Source organism: Hemiscyllium ocellatum, chromosome 13, assembly GCF_020745735.1.
Source record: "Hemiscyllium ocellatum isolate sHemOce1 chromosome 13, sHemOce1.pat.X.cur, whole genome shotgun sequence".
In the NCBI taxonomy this organism is placed as follows: domain Eukaryota; kingdom Metazoa; phylum Chordata; class Chondrichthyes; order Orectolobiformes; family Hemiscylliidae; genus Hemiscyllium; species Hemiscyllium ocellatum.
In genome coordinates, this window is record NC_083413.1 from 75775955 (window position 1) to 75792728 (window position 16774).

Sequence of the window (16774 nt, forward strand, 5' to 3'; positions counted from 1 at the left end):
CTGCATCGACAAAATCTGATGCAAATATTTGTACAGCACTTAACAACAGAGCTTGAAAGTATGCACTTCCATTAACCTCCCCACTCAAAGATATTTTCTAATCAACCTGTTCAGAAATAATCTTACACACCTCTGCACGAGGTGGGATTTGAACCTGGGTCAGGGCAGTACCACTGCACGACAAAGGCCCTAAAGTCACTCCTTCGACTACAATCTGACATCGACTTTGCAGCAGTCCCAACAGGTAAAATATTAATTCAAAATCAATTAAATAATTGAAAATACTAACTGCTGGAAATACAGAACGTCTCAGGCATCATGAAAAAAAAAGAGAAACGATTAACTTTTTTTGGTATCTGACTCTGTCCGAATGTTTCGGGGTATAAATTCCTTACGTTTCACACTAGCCCCTGCAGCTCAGGTTTTTGTGTTGCTTGTCTGAACCAACAGCTTCACTGCAGGAGAGCATGTGACACGCAGCTATCCTTAACTGCATCGCCTCCCATTCTTAGGGTAACTCTTACAACCTCTGAAATGGCCTAGGGTTCCAAGGGTTTGGCACTGTGATCTGATACTGCAGTGAGAGCCTTGTCAGGGGTTCCAGCGGGCAGTCAGAACCTATGTTGCAGCAACATGCAGTCACTTCCGTGCACTTTGCAGCTGGTTGAGATTTGAACCCTTGTTCCTTGCGCTTTCTCTTTATTCACCCCCAATCCCGCTGCAAGTTGCCTGGATCCCGCCACTTCGGACGTCCTCCGCCCAGGCGCTACTTCCCAAAGCGTCCCCGTCTCCAGGCAACCGCTTTCTTGCAGCGTCCAGTTTCCACGGCAACTCAAGCTCGGCGTTCCATTTCCACAGCAACCGGCGCCGGGCAAGGTTCGGGGAACGTGCAAGAGCTGCTTCCATCGGCTGGCGGAGGCCGGGCGAGTGCAGCCGGCGAGAGGACTGACAGAAGCCGGGAGCAGAGACCGGCTCTTAGCCAACCCTCTATCCTAACCCCCCCCCCCCCCAAATGCAATTCCCTCGACCCAACCTTCCCAGCAGCAATACTTCCTTCCCCAAACTTCCCAGCAGCAGTACTTCCTTCCCCAATAATTCCAGCAGCAATACCCCTTCCCTAACCTTCCCAGTAGCAATTCTTTCTTCCTCAAACTTCCCAGCAGCCATACGGCTTCCCCAGCATTTCCAGCAGCAATACCCCTTCCCCAACCTTCCCAGTAGCAATACTTCCTTCCCTAAACTTCCCAGCAGCAACACCCCTTCCCCAACATTCCCAGCAGCAATACCCCTTCCCCAACCTTCCCAGTAGCAGTACTTCCTTCCCCAAACTTCCCAGCAGCAATACCCCTTCCCCAACATTTCCAGCAGCAATACCCCTTTTGCAACGCTCCCAGCAGCAATACTTCCTTCCCTAACATTCCCAGCAGCAATACTTTCTTCCCCAACATTCCCAGTAGCAATACCCCTTCTCCAACCTTCCCAGTAGCAATACTTCCTTCCCCAACATTTCCAGCAGCAATACCCCTTCTCCAATATTCCCAGCAGCAATCCCCCCTTCTGCAATCATCCCAGTTGCAATACTATCCAAATATTGTTGTGGTTCTGCTCGCCGAGATTTTAAATACTATCCAAATACTCCAGAGATCATATCCCCACTGCAGGGTAACACCCCAAAAATCCCTCCCCAGCAGCACTACCCCCACCGCCAACAAAGCAACAAGAACCTTCCGTAAATCCCCCATCCTTAACCAGCAGCTCCAAGGAACAACCGACATATCCTGCTCTCTACATTCATTGATGTGCTGGAGTGGATGCCGGGATCCCCATGAGTATACCGAGTGAGCGGCCTGAGGAGAAGCTGGAGACTGTTATCCAGGTTAGACGGAACTACTTCTCCTATCTCTTATACAAAACAGATTGACTTTTTGCAGACAGGGATGGGCTATTCCCTCCAGCCTGGGAGGAGGCAGGGTAGACAGGTTGCAGAGTGGGAGGCAATCTGTCAGGCCACCTCCTATGTGCCATCTGGAAAGGTAGTGCCTTTCCCAAGAAATTCAGCAAGCTTGCTATGTCCTTGACAAGGAGCAGTTCTGACCAGCAGATCTACTGGAGGAGATTATGCTGCACTACAATGCATGTACAATGGGCCATTTTCAGAATTCAGAAGGAAATGAAGCAAAGCTGGAAGTGATAGACGGAAGTAGTAAGTGAATGTGGTCAGCAGAGGATTGAGAGAACATAAGAATATAGTCAACAGTCATTCTACAGTGTCCAATTATGTATATTTTAACGGATGGGGTCAGGTGTGTGAAATAAATGAGCTGAGGGCACTGATCGACGCAGATATGGCAATTCTTGTAAATCTACTACCAGAAATAGTATTCAAAGGAAAGCTTAGTGATCTTATGTGAGGTTTCAATGAACTCAGAATTTGAGAGACAGGCTTGTAATATTCCCTTCTCAATATCCTGCTCATTCCTTGGGTCCTGTGCATTTCTGACTGTGGTTAGATGTAACATGGAACAGTATGAGCAGTAGGACTGGTGGGTTCAGAGACAATTTTGGGAAAGGTGTGTCTGTGTGTGTTATTGTTAGAGGAGCTTTGTGTCTTTCAAAGCTAGATATGCTTGTAATACAAGGTCCAGAATGAAGCTATATGAGCAACTGCCATGTGCAAATCTGATGAAGCATTGTTATTTGCAACTGCAAGTTGTAGTCTGATCTGTGGAATAAACTTATATGAGATTTGCCATTGCAATATATGCCAATGAGGAGGGGCATGGATTTAAAAGGGTGCTGGTTTCCAATGCTGCTCTCACAGTCACCAAGTAGCCCCAAGCTACAGAATAAGCCCTTGTCCAGCTCACAACAGCAGATGAGATCCTGGGATTCACTACTTGAATTGGGAACTGAGGGATTCACGATACTAGAATTACTTACATTTGGGCCAAGTTTTAACCCTGGCCGAGCAAAATCTATGCTCAAACCAGACTCTTTACATCAGCATTCAGTGTGTGAGTTACAATGTGCCCGGTCTGCATAAAACAATGTGGTGTGTGTGTGTGTGTGTGTGTGTACCAAATGTACAGGTTACATTGAACCAGGGGTGTGGTTACAATACATGATGTCTGTGAATAACAAATGTCAGCTCAGTGTGTTACAAAGTCTCAAGTATGTGGATTAAAATATGCTAGATGTGCAGGTTACAACATGCCAGATGTGTGGTTGTAATATGAAACTTTTGTGAGTCATAATATGCCAGGTGTATTGTTGCAATGTGCCAGGCTACTGTATCACAATGTGTCAAATGTGTAGGTTAAAATGTGCTACCTGTATGGGTTACAATATGGCAGGCTTGTGGTTACAGTATGTCATATGTGGGTTACATTGTGCTAGATGTGTGAATTAAAATGCATTACACCATTCCATGTGTGTGAGTGAAAATGTATCTGCTGCTAAGTGCTATCATTTCCAAGGGTGAATTCATGTCTTATGTATTTGATTTAACAGCTGTGGTCCTTTTGGCTTAATTGTGTTTCTCCTGTTCACTCCATTTCCCTTCTTCCGATTATATGGATACGATCGATGTGGTGATGTCCTACACCCACTTTGGAATCAGAAGTGTTAGGGACAAAGTGACGGAGGAAGTGAAACCCCTAGTCTTAGACCCAGGAGAGAACCTCCTGAGACAGATCTCCCATTGACTTCCCCCCGAAGGGAGAGCCAGATCCTGGGAGAGACAGAGTCTTTAAACAGACTTACAACAGTGGGTGCAGATCTGAAGCCTTCACTCCTGAGAAGTCACATGTCAGACACAAGAGTCCTCATAAGTGTAGCCAAGTTGAGCCAAATACCAATCTTAGGCAGGGAGGTTTGGGCACCAAACAAATCACCGAACTCAGATGAACAGACAACCAAAGTAGAGGAAGGATAAAAGCCTGCTCTGCCATTCAACAAGATCATGGCTTTTTGTTCATCACAACCTCACCTTCTGCTACTATCCCCATCTCCCATAATTTCTCAAGTAACTAAAGAGCTCATAACCTTTGTGTTGAGATCTTTGCCTAGAGCGAAATATACAATGAACGGAAGAGCCTTGGGAAAAATTGATGGGCAGAGAGATCTGGGATTGCAGGTCCATTGTACCTTTAAGGTTGCTGCACAGGTGGATGGAGTGGTCAAGAAGGCATATAGTATGCTTGCCTTCATTGGACGGGGTATTGAGTTTAAGAGCTGGCAAGTTATGTTAAAATTGTTCGTTCAGTTCTGGTCGCCACATTACCAAAAGGATGTGGACACTTTGGAGAGGGTGCAAAGAAGGTTTACGAGGATGTTGCCTGATATGGAAGGTGCTAGCTATGAAGAGAGGTTGATTAGTTTAGGTTTATAGTCATTAGAGAAAAGGAGATTGATGGGGGGACCTGATTGAGGTTTACAAAATCATGAAGGGTATAGACAGGGTGGATAGAGACAAGCTTTTTCCCAGGGTGAAGGATTCAATAATGAGAGGTCATGCTTTCAAGGTGAGAGGTGGAAAGTTTAAGGGGGATACACGCGGCAAGTACTTCACACAGAGGGTGGTGGGTGTCTGGAACGTGTTGCCAGCAGAGGTAGTAGAGGCAGGCACGGTAGATTTGTTTAAGATGCGTCTGGACAGATGCATGAGTAGGTGAGGAGCAGAGGGATACAGATGCTTAGGAATTGGGTGGCAGGTTTAGACAGTAGATTTGGATTGGCTCAGGCTTGGAGAGCTGAAGGGCCTGTTCCTGGGCTGAAAACTTTCTTTGTTCTTTGAATGTACTCAACAAGTGAGCAGTCACTGCTGTCAGGGATGGAGAATTCTAAAGACTCAAACCCTTTCTGTGACAAGATTACTTCTTTCAACTCTAAACAGCTGACCCCTTATTCAAGACTGTGCCTCAGTGTTCTAGATTCTCCAGCTAAGGGAAACATTTTCTCAGCATCTACCCTGTCAGGTCTCTTGAGAATGTTTTACATTTCAATTAGTAAATGCTTGGTGGTACAGCAAGCACCCTAGCCATCTGCTCATCAGGTAAGCTTGGCACTGAGATAGGCTATGTCAAAGCTATCCTGCATGATAATGGATGCCCTGATTAGACCATCACTCATTGTATATCACAAACCTCATGATAGGGTACATGTCCACCATGTTTTGCCCTGAGTGTTGTCCAGGTCACCTCTGATTAGCCTGGATTGGGAAGGTATCACAGAAATGCGAACAGGTGAAGCTAGCTGCCTCACGTTTCTCCTGGGTTTAATGCTGGTGATTTTCTCCCTAACAGGATGTGGTTGTCAAGGCAAAAAGAAGTTCTACCTGCTACATAAATGAGCAATGTGACATATGAGTTTCAGAACCAGTGTGATGCTCGGCATTGAGGCTGTACATCCTAATTATTTTTGGACTATATTAAACAACTTCCTGTTGCATATTCCCAGCTCATAGCAGGCTGCTTGTTCTCACCAAGCCTCAGAAAAGTATATCCACCATTATATGTGATTCGGTTAATGGTTATAATTTATTAAATAATCCGGACTGTGCTAAGACTTACATCAGAAAGTGATTTATGATCATCAGCCTGGTGATGCATTTACACTTGCTAGAAGCTATGTATATAATGTAAACAAAAGGAATCGTCACATAAATTGCACCCTTTCCAAAATAATTATGTCATGAAGACAAGCAAGTTCTACTAATTGCCCATGGCAAAGTCCTGACCAATCAGAATCTATCGCCTAAACAGAGAATGAAGATTGACAGGTAACTGTTCTTACTACATCTCCATACCAACCAATCAGCACTGTATTCTCATTCTGTATAAAATGGTGTCTTATTTCTCAAGGCTGTTTCTTGTCCTAGTCTTTCTCAGAGTAAGAGGAGAGCTTCAATTTTTAGTCACTTCTTAGTGGCATTTCAATTGGAACATCTTACAGTCTTCCAAACTACAGGAAATGGCCTAGGCACTTTGTGCTCTATGGACAGTTCTCTAGGATGTGCATTGACTGCTTTTGAAGGACTATCGACTCAGTGAAAGACACTCTTTGGTCTGACCGAAAGCTTTTTGTCTTCTGATGTGAAGAGCTGACCTCTTCCGGATATTGCAGACTGGCATATTCAAAGGTTCAGGACAATGTGTTGAAGGTTGCACTAAAGCTTGGGGCATCTGCTGTGGGGAAAGATGGCTGTCTAAGGTCTTTCTGCTTAAGTAAGATGAGAGTTTGGTTCAGTTAGCAGACCATCTTGCTGCCTCAAAATGAACACAAATAGTTTCCTCACACAAAGGTGAGTAGATCAAACTGTACATATTAATCCAGATGAGATCTCACTAAAGCTCGATGCAACTGTATTAAAATTCCTTCAAACTTACATTAAATATGGCTAGATCAGCCTTAGGTTCTTTCATTGGATATTATTGGAAATTCAACATGGATTTCCTGGGGGAAGGTGGTGTTTAGTGACTGTTTTGATGTGAGGGGTTTGATGAGGAAAGCAAAGGCTAGTAATAGTCAATTGCAAGCTCTGTCCACTGGCGCCCCCTTGCTGTTTTGGATGTGGCGCAGGAAAGGTGCAAAACATGGTGTGTTGGTCAAGAAAACCTTTTATGATTTTGATGATTCTGTGACCCTGGATTGCCTCAGCTGTCCCAGGGTGATAGAGGCAGCTTGTGTTTGTCACATGAGTGGTATGCAGAGACCACAGAATGGCTGAGAGGGAGTCACTTACATTCCTCTACTTCCTCAGGAGGCTAAGGAAATTTGACATGTCTGGAAAGGCTCTTACCAATTTTTATAGATGCACTATAGAAAGCATTCTATCTGGATGCATCATGGCTTGGCATGGCAAGTGCTCTGTCCAGGTCCATAAGAAACTACAGAGAGTGGTGAACTCAGCTCACTCCATCACACAAGCCAACCTTCCATCCATTGACTCCATCTACACTTCCCACTGCGCAAGGAAGACAGCCAGCATCATTAAAGACCCCTCCCACCCCAGTTACAATCTCTTCCAACGTTTTTTGTAAGACAGAAGATACAAAAGCTTAAATCCACAGACCACCAAACTCATGAACAGCTTCTTCCCCTGCTATTAAACTTATGAATGGACCTCTCAAATTTAAAACTTAATGTTGACCTCACTCTTTGAGCACCCTCTCTGTAGCCATAACATTGTATTCCTCACTCTGTTCTATTACGCTAATGCACTTTGTATGATCATGGTAATCTTCCTGTACTGCACACAAAACAAAGCTTTACACTGTATTGAAGTACATGTGATAATAATAAATCAAAACAAGTAATCAGGTCATGGTCAGAAACTGGAAAGGTTTCGTATGCTTCCTTAATCAGAAAGGCAGTTGTAGCTTTGCTCATTCCTCCTGCTCATTTTAGTTTAAACATAGACTGCAATGCATTTTTTAGAAATAAAACTAAAGTATTTCAGTGACTGTCCCTTTGCCGGTTTACTGATTGGCTTTGATAACTGAGGGATCAGCCCTTCATACTGCTTCATCACTCTTACTGTTAGGAGGCTCCCAGACCTGATTTCACTGCATGCAGCAGCAGAATCTATTTGTTGGTGAGATACTGTGAAGTTGTTTCATGGAATTCTTGGCTTATTTCATAAATCGAAACACAATGCAAAAGCATCACAATTTACAAAGATAGAAGGTACGAGCTGAGATAGAGCAGTGACACTTTGATTTGTGCACCAAGGCTTTGCAACATGGACCACATCTGATTGATGTATCTGTTCATCGAAAACAAGGAGAGAAAAAACATAAGTATTTATTATTTACTTATGTTCTCTATGCTATATTACCTCTCCTGCATTTTGTTTTGTATCCTATCTCACAATTGCTAAACTTACAGCAAAACCTTACAGCTCCTACATCTTCTGTGGCAAGAGTGGAGCATTTATTTTTTCTGTATGACAGGAGTGTTACTCTCTCCAATGCAAATGTGTTATTCTCCATGATGCTAAATGCCCCACTTACATAACCTCAGAATCTCATTTGCGCTGATGGAAAAACAGATTTATTCCTTCAACTCTTTCTTAATAATTTGTATTCATGTTTTTGAGGGAAGGAAATGCTGTCCTTACCTAGTCTAGCCTATATGTGACTCCAGATCCACCCAGTGGTATGATTCTTAGTGATGGGCAATAATTGTTGGTCTAGCCAGCAATGCCCACATCCCATGAATGAATTTAAAAAATATTTGGACTTCATAAATCTGTAGCTTATCTACTCTCTCGCATCCAGAAGGCCAAACTGCAGCCCTTTGAAGATTTCATGTCATTTCAACTTGTAGTTATTATTCAGGCATATCATGACACACCCCTAGGGCAGGTGGGATTTGAACTTAGACCCTCTGGCTTGTACGTCTGTGGGCCACCAGACTGACAGGCAGCAGATGCTGCTATTCATAGCAAGCAAAGCTGAAGCAACTAACTTATGTCACTGTTCCACATCAGTGGGTGAATGCACGAGCCTTGTAAATCTGCAATCTTGAATTTGGAGCTCCATAAACACCTTTTAATGGCTCCTTAGACGCGGTGGTAATGCTTGACCTGTCATAGAGGAATGTTGTATCTTCCCACCATTTTCATGTACAAAGTACAATATTGTTGAATGATCTGGACGACTGGTCCTTTTGCCATTTTTAAGCCTATTCTTTTATCCTTCCAGTATCCCTGTATCTCTGAGTTATTTGAACATAAGAACATAAGAAATAGGAACAGAGGTACGCCATTTGGCCCCTCAAACCTGCTCCACCATTTAATAAGATCATGACTGGCGTTTTTGTGGACTCAGCTCCACTTACCCGCCCGCTCACCATAACCCTTAATTCCCTTTTTGTTTTAAATCTATTTTTCTTTGCTTTAAAAACATTCAAAGAGATAACCTCACTGGGGGGCAGGGGAATTCCACAGATTCACAAAGAAGTTCCTCCTCAACTGAGTCCTAAATCTGCTCCCCCTTATTTTGAGGCTGTACCCCGTAGTTCTAATTTCATCCATCTGCTATTATTCTGGATGAATGTGACCACTAAGGTCCAGCACAATTATTAAAGTAGCTGGTAAATAGAAATGACAGCAGTACAGAATGGAACACAAATACTATTTATTACCAATTTGAGAAACTGGTTTAATCGTCATTTTCCATTCCTCCGTTTCAAATGTTTATTAGTCCAATTTACTGTCCTCCCCCTAATTCCCTTCGTATTGATCCTCTCTGACAGCCTCCTTGTGTGATGTCTTGTGAAAGATATCTATGACATTTTCTCCATCCATGTTACTGGTACCTCACTGGAGAACTATCAGTTTGTTTAAGAGCAAGCTTCCTTTCTGAAATCCACATTGCTGTGACTGGTCAGTTTTTCTTGTTCTTGGTATTCATTAATCTCATCTTTAATCAAACATTGCCCAAACTATTTCTGTTGAAAATGTGTTGCTGGTCAAAGCACAGCAGGCCAGGCAGCATCTCAGGAATAGGGAATTCGACGTTTCGAGCATAAGCCCTTCATCAGGAATGTGATGAAGGGCTTATGCTCGAAACGTCGAATTCCCTATTCCTGAGATGCTGCCTGGCCTGCTGTGCTTTGACCAGCAACACATTTTCAGCTGTGATCTCCAGCATCTGCAGACCTCATTTTTTACTCAAATTATTTCTGTCTCCACTGCTGAAAATGGGCACCTACTTAACGATTCTGAGTTCTCTGTCACACATCAAAGGGAATGGTGTGCGTGAAGAAGGGGATAGCCTATTGGTCTTGACCTTGTTTTAGTCTGGGGCTGTCACTGCCAGAGAAATGCAGGTTCTGAGAGTCTGAGAACGAGTAAAACAGGCCATGATATCCTCCAGAATGTGATAACAAACCTTCAGATAACAGCTCAGTGAGTCTCAGATAGAGGTGGAATGAAAAGCGTTGAAGAACATTGATGGCTCTGAAGCACAGTTCGGGCAGATGGGTGTTGGGGTGTCAGATCCCTACTTAAAGCTGCAACACATTTTGAAACAATTGGAAGTGTGTGTGTGTGTGTGTGTGTGGTTATGCATTGAGCAGCATAAAGGTTTGGTGTTGAGATCGGCAGAAGATTTCTTTTGAAAATGCATTCACTGGCCTTGAATGCTGATGTCAATCCAGTTCAGCTTTCCTGGCACTGCAGCCAAGTCCTCGGACATGTCTGGGGGAATTGACTGTCAGGGTTACCTGGAATTGACAGCAGGAGGAGACCTTTCAGTTGTCAGAACCTGCTCCCTTATTCAGTAAGGTCCTGGCTCATCTGCTCATGGTGTCAAATCCACTTTGTTGTCTGTCCCCAACCATGTTCCCTTGAAGATGCACAGCCTGCTTTGTGTGCATGGCCAGTCTAATATTCCATTGTCATCAATGTTGGCACAGTGATCGTGGCATGGACTTCATGTCTCAGATGCCAAGCAGCTGCTAAGAAAATTACAGGGAATGCTGCCTGATTCCCTTGTCTATCAACAGCCTGGCTTAAATTCAATGCTTTGTAGGGAAGAGCTTTCTGTATTGTGTGACTTTCTCAGGATGGGTCTTAAAGGGTCCCTGGTTTGCTGTGTAATCATTGTGTATGATGAAATGCCCTTGAAGTGAGCTTTGTCACATGTTGGGGTGGGGGCGGGGGGCACTTAATGTGTCAGGTAGGAGGTCTGTCACCTCTCTGCCCTTACCCTGATTAGCCCCATTGTGGAGCACCTTGTGAATGGCCCTCAACTCCCTGCCACCAATTGAAGCCATTCAGTGGGCAGTGGATGCTCAGTTAAGGGCCTTATCCCACCATCTGGTATTCACTCAGTAGGACGAACATCAGGAAGATTTGGAAGGAGTTGGTTGGTGGGTTTGATATCCAACCCTCATTGCCAACACCCCATCCCAGGACCCTCACAAACAGCAGCATTTTATCCAAACTTGTACTTCCACCCAGAGAGCTTTGTAATCCACCTAAAGTGATGTTTCTTTCACTGCCATAAACAAAATCCAGATATCAGGGTATTGGGATCCGGATACTTGTACTCACACCATGATGGCATTCTTTTCTGTATGTCCCATTACTCTGGGTGGCACAGTACCTCAGTGGTTAGTACTGCTGTCTCACAACACCAGGAACCTGGGTTTCATTCTAGCCTCAGAGACTGTGGACTTCTCACATCCTCACAGTGTCTGTGTGAGTTGCCTCCCACAGTTCAGTTTAGGTGGATTGGCCATGCATAAAGCGTCCAGAGATGTGCAGGCTAGGTGGATTAGCCATGGGAAATGCAGGGTTACAAGTAGAGGGGAGTGAGGGTGGGGTCTGGGTGTGATGCTCCTCGAAGGGTCGGTGTGGACTTGATGGGCTGAATGGCTGACTTCCATACTGCAGGGATTCTATGATTCTAATCATTTGTCCATGTAAATGCCCCAAATTAGATGGAAGTATTTTTGACAAGACACCTGCCCAGTTTATTGGTTTTTAACTCACATCTATGTCCAATTCCTGGCTCTATAATAACTTTAAATATCTGTCTAATGGTAGACTTTCTAGAATCCAACAGTTTTGTTTCTCAGCAATATGCATGTGCATTCACACATGATATTTTTTCTGTCTACGATTCCAATGTTATCCCATTTTCTCTTGCCTTCTGTTATCTTACTGACGAGAGATCTTTTGGCAAACAGCACAAAACTTTTACAAAGTAGGGTCAAATGCTGTTAAATCAGGATTAAGTTGTCCAGATGTAGTTAATTTTGGTGCCTGGAGAAACCACTGTGGTGGCACATTCTGAAGTTATGGACCTGAGTAAGTGGCTCTGTCTCAGGTCATTGTTCTTCCCGATGTTTCAGAAACTAGAAGACACTGTACTGAACCCAGAGCTGAGCGGAGAGGACAAAAGTCTGACAGTTCGTGGAGAGGGCGAGGGCACAACACTAACGACGGTCCCTGCTCGAATCCGAGAGATAGTTACCAAGAATCTTACTGAGGAAAGAATGGAAGGTTAGTGAATTGTCCGTCCTGAAAAACAGTTTAATTGAGTGAAAGGATTGGTATATATTTTACATTTTGTAGCAAAGCAGAGATGACTCTGTGTGTAGAACAGGTTTTAATCAGTGCGTTGAAACATCTACCTCATGCTTCAGTTCTGAATTTCATTTTTTTCTGCATTTTATTTACCTTTCTCCTTAATTAATTAATCGAGCACAGTGATATCAATAGTTAACAGACTCACATGTTCAAAACACAAAACAATTGAACGCTGAGTTTTTTTTGTCTTGTAAAACTGAACAGGTTATTTTAAACAAAGCCATTCTGAACAACAAATGTGTACATCTCGTCATTTTTGTTTCTTAATTTGTTTGAAGTACAGAAATAATTGTTGAGCTCTGAACATTTCTGGTGGTTATGTTGAAGTTTATGAATTTGAGTTAGTAATTCTCTATGATCAATTCTCTACATAAATCAACATCAGAGTTGTTCATTGGCAAAGCAAATGCATCCACATAATCGCTGTTCTTGAAATAACCTGGTCTGCTCATGATCAAGTATCTCATGTCCCATTTTGTCAATCGATCAGTGTCGGTGTTCAGCAACCGTTTAATCTGCTTTGGTCCAAGTAAAGGTAAAACAAGTTTGTGGTTATGGTTTGATTCTTTGGTAAGATCTTCAGGAATGCCCTGGGTGCTGAACTTAGTCCACAGGGAATTGTGTGGTACTGAAACACATCTTCAAGGAAATCTGTCAGATATTGATTTTGCACTATTAAGACTTTCAACAGATGGCCCTGTTGAATATTGAGCAGTTAGAGCATTGTGGAGTCATGAGTTGGCACTGATAGTTATTGGATTGTAGAAAGTGATACTTATCTGGGATGATGTCTTTCGGCATGGTTGCTCAGTGGTTAGCACTGCTGTCCCAAAGCAACAGGAGCTTGGATTCAATTCAGTGCTCTGTGACTTTCTGTGTGGAGTTTGCATGTTCTCTCATTGTCTGTGTGGGTTTCTTCTGGTGCTCTGGTTTGCTTCCACAGTCCATTAGTGTGCAGGTTAGGTGGATTGGCCAAGAGAAATTCAGGGTTATTGGGGTCTGGGTGGGATGCTCATTGAAGGGATGACGTGGAATCGATGGGCTGAATGGCCTGCTTCCACACTGTGGGGTTTTATGATAGTTTTGTTGACCACCTTAAAGGTCAATGCATTGTCTCACTTCATCATTTGTTTTCATGGTTTTATGAGGTTTGATACCCGCAGCAATGTGTTGATTTGCTCAGTGATACTGAGGCAACATCCGAGGTACAGGAGAGTTGATGTTTCAAGCATGAGCTTTTCGTCAGGAATCGCATTTTTCAACTCTGATCTCCAGCACCTGCAGTCCTTGCTCAGTGATGTGTCTGCTTCAAGTTATTTCTGTTTCTGTGACACTTTGACAAGGATTTTAAATGGCAAATGCTTCTCAAATTTTGCAGAAGTGGTGCAAATGGTGTGTTACCGTGTGCTGGTACAGCTGTGTAACAATTATTTTGCTTGATTCCTAGTGTAGGAAAACCTCCATATGCCCAGAGGGGCTTATGCTTGCATTTTGTAACGCTGTAAGCTATTAGATGAGAGTGTGGTGCTGGAAAAGCACAGCAGGTCAGGCAGCATCCGAGGAGCAGGAGAATCTGCCTGATTAAGGCCTTATGCCCGAAACTTCAATTCTCCTGCTCCTCAGATGCTGCCTGACCTGCTGTGCTTTTCCAGCACCATACTCTTGACTCTGATCTCTAGCATCTGCAGTCCTCATTTTCTCCAAGTTATTAGATGAGATTGTAATGGTTGACTCTCCTCTCCTTTATCAGCCGCATCTCTGGATTATAACCCGATTTAATAGTCTCTGCACTGGTGAGCATGCAGGGGATGCCTGTAAAATCCTCTGTGATCTTTTCTGCAAGTTTGCTGGGGGCAGGCAAAGCCCCCTTAATGCCTGCTTCCTGTCTGCTGTCGTGTGAGGGAGGGATATTCAGGAATTAAGTTTTGCAGTGATTTGATGGAATTGTGTGTTTGATTTGGTTCCTTCAGAGCTCAGTTAAGATGCTGGGTGTTTGCACTGGACCATAATCCTTAACAGTCCTGGGGCTGTGACCACAGTAAATGGACTGGCTGATTCAAGAAGATGGTTCATTACCATCTTCTCAAGGACATTAACTACTGGCCTGTGACCAATGCTCACATCCAACAGACAAGTAAAAAAGCACAGGCCATACAGGGGAGGAACAGCACTTTTTACTTCCCTAAAGGACTTTAATTAAATTGGCTTAAACTGAGTTCCAATTCATAATTGGCCAAGGTTGGATTTGATACAAGATCAGTGACTTCAATCTATCATATGCGTTCACAAGTTAGAGTCTGGTAAGAGGCACAAATCCATGTTCTTTGTTTTTGTTTTTGCCTGAACGCAGGCCCACAGGATAGGAGTTCCATGACCAGTCTTCGGGAAGAGAATTCAATGCTGCAGGAGGAACTGTCCCGAATGGAAGACCTGTTGGCACAGAGTCATGCTGAACGTGATGAACTCGCTATCAAATTCCGCGCTGTCAGTGAACGGGTAAGGATAAATACATTCCTCAGATGTAGCCCATGCATTTGAATTATACATGTTACATCTATCATATGTTTAAATGATTCATTTAGAGCCTGTGTACAGCCATGGAGAGCTATAGTATATGATGTCCTAGTTGCTTGGGTTGGCTGCAAACAGTTTGGATGGCTTATTAATTATTTGAAATGCTGCATCCAATGTGGTGGCTGGTCACCACATTACAGTAAGGGTGTGGAGGCTTTGTAGAGGGTACTGCCTGGATTAGTGGGCATGAGCTTTAAGGAGAGGCTAGAAAATCTTGGATTGCTTTCTCTGAAGCAGCGCAGGCTGAGGGCAAACTTGATAGAAGTCTATAAAATTATGAGATGCATAGATTGCATTGACGGTCTGAATCTTTCTCCCAGAACTGAAATGTCTAATGCTCGGGATATGCATTTAAGGTGAGAAGGAGAAAGTTCAAGGGAGATGTGAAGGCAAGTTTTTTTACATAGGGAGTGATAGGAGTCTGGAATGTGCTGTCAGGGGTGGTAGTGGAGGCAGATGCGATAGGGAGCGTTTAAGAGACTCTTAGATAGGTACATGAATATGCAAGGAATGGGAAGATACAGACCAAGGGCAGGCAGAAGAGAATAGTTTAATTTGGCGTCAAGTTTAGCACAATATCATGGGCTGAAGGGCCCATTCCTGTGCTGTACTATTCTATGTTTTATGCTCTATAATCTTGTGGTAGGTGCTTTCTCTGTTGTAGTGGGTACAATATCTGCTCTTGTAAGTGCTTTGCCCACTCTAGTGGAAACATGAATCCAGCACAGAAGGAGACCTTCCAACTGTTGTGTCTGTGTTGCTATTTGCAAGGGCAAAATCAGCTAATCCCATTCTGCTGCAATTTCCCTGGGGCTCCCCAAATCTTTGCTCTTCAGTTGCTTATCCAATTCTCTTTGAACCTACCTCAAAATGGCAGTGTATTACCACCATTCATTGTAAAGCAAGGGTTTTCTTCCTGTCACCATTGCTTCTTTTACCAATTTCCTTAAATTGCTGAACTATGATTGATATCCAAAGAAGATGGCTCCATAACATAGTCAAGTTGACTATCTACCAATAAATCCTCCCAATGTCCCAAAGACTGGTGGTAAGACAAGGAGAGATTCCAGATCAGCCATGTGACGGGAAGAAATTTGGAGCCTCCACCAGGGACAGTTTCCATAAGACCATAAGACATAGGAGTGGAAGTAAGGCCATTCGGCCCATCGAGTCCACTCCGCCATTTAATCATGGCCGATGGGCATTTCAACTCCACTTACCAGCATTTTGTTTTTTGAAGATTCTTCAGAGCTACATTTTGGCTTTCAGGGCTACGTTTTGATTTTAGGAACATCTTTCTCAGTCTCACTAAATCCTTCGTTAGGTGATGCAGTTACAATTTCTTCAGTATATGAGTTGACACATGGGGAATTTGAACTTTTGCAAAAGAAGATTTCACCAATATCCTAGGTAATTATGACTACTCCATTAAACTTAAGCTAGAACCCAGAAGGAAAACATTAGGTTTCTAGACATCACAGTGTTTAACTTGATCAAGGCAATAAGAAGCATAAGTTAACAACAAATACTTAGTTTAAGAAAAAGTAACTGAAGCACATTTCTAAACAGAGAAAAGCCATCGCCCTAAACTCCTTCTGCAGACTGGTCACCGCCAAATGGTTGGATACTTGTCTCTTACATTGAGGACACTTGGGTCAAGCCTTTTCTGACCCGGTGCTGCCATGTCTTGTGGGTTGTGTGTTTGGTGGGACAGAACATCCCCAGCGGTGTCTGGAAGATAGACTGTCTAACACCACCTTTGTTAATGTCTATCCCAAGATAGATTGATGTTGAAGAAATTAATTGGACTGAAGGCTGATAAATCTCCAGGGCCTGATAGTCTACATCCCAGAGCAATTAAGGAATTGGTCCTAGAAGTAGTAAATGCATTGGTGGTCCAGATTCTTGAGACTCTAGAACAGTTCCTACACTTGGAGGGTTGCTAATGTAACCTCACAATTTAGAAATGGAGATAAAGAGACAACAGGGAGGCAGAAAGCAGAGCAGTTAGAAAACCGGTAGAATGAGACATAGTCAGCATAGATTTACAAAAGGGAAATCATGCTTAACAAATCTACTGGAATTCTTGAGGAAGTA

General features: G+C 43.4%; 1 protein-coding gene across 1 annotated transcript in view; it reads left to right on the forward strand.

The window, feature by feature from the left end:
• The first annotated feature begins 1825 nt into the window (after positions 1-1825).
• The window catches only part of crocc2 (ciliary rootlet coiled-coil, rootletin family member 2), a 292849-nt gene continuing 277900 nt past the window's right edge, over positions 1826-16774 (forward strand). The window contains exons 1-3 of the mRNA XM_060833953.1: positions 1826-1876; positions 11866-12016; positions 14454-14599. Of these exons, the coding sequence (XP_060689936.1) occupies positions 1826-1876; positions 11866-12016; positions 14454-14599 (348 nt within the window). The remainder of the gene's footprint in view (positions 1877-11865; positions 12017-14453; positions 14600-16774) is intronic.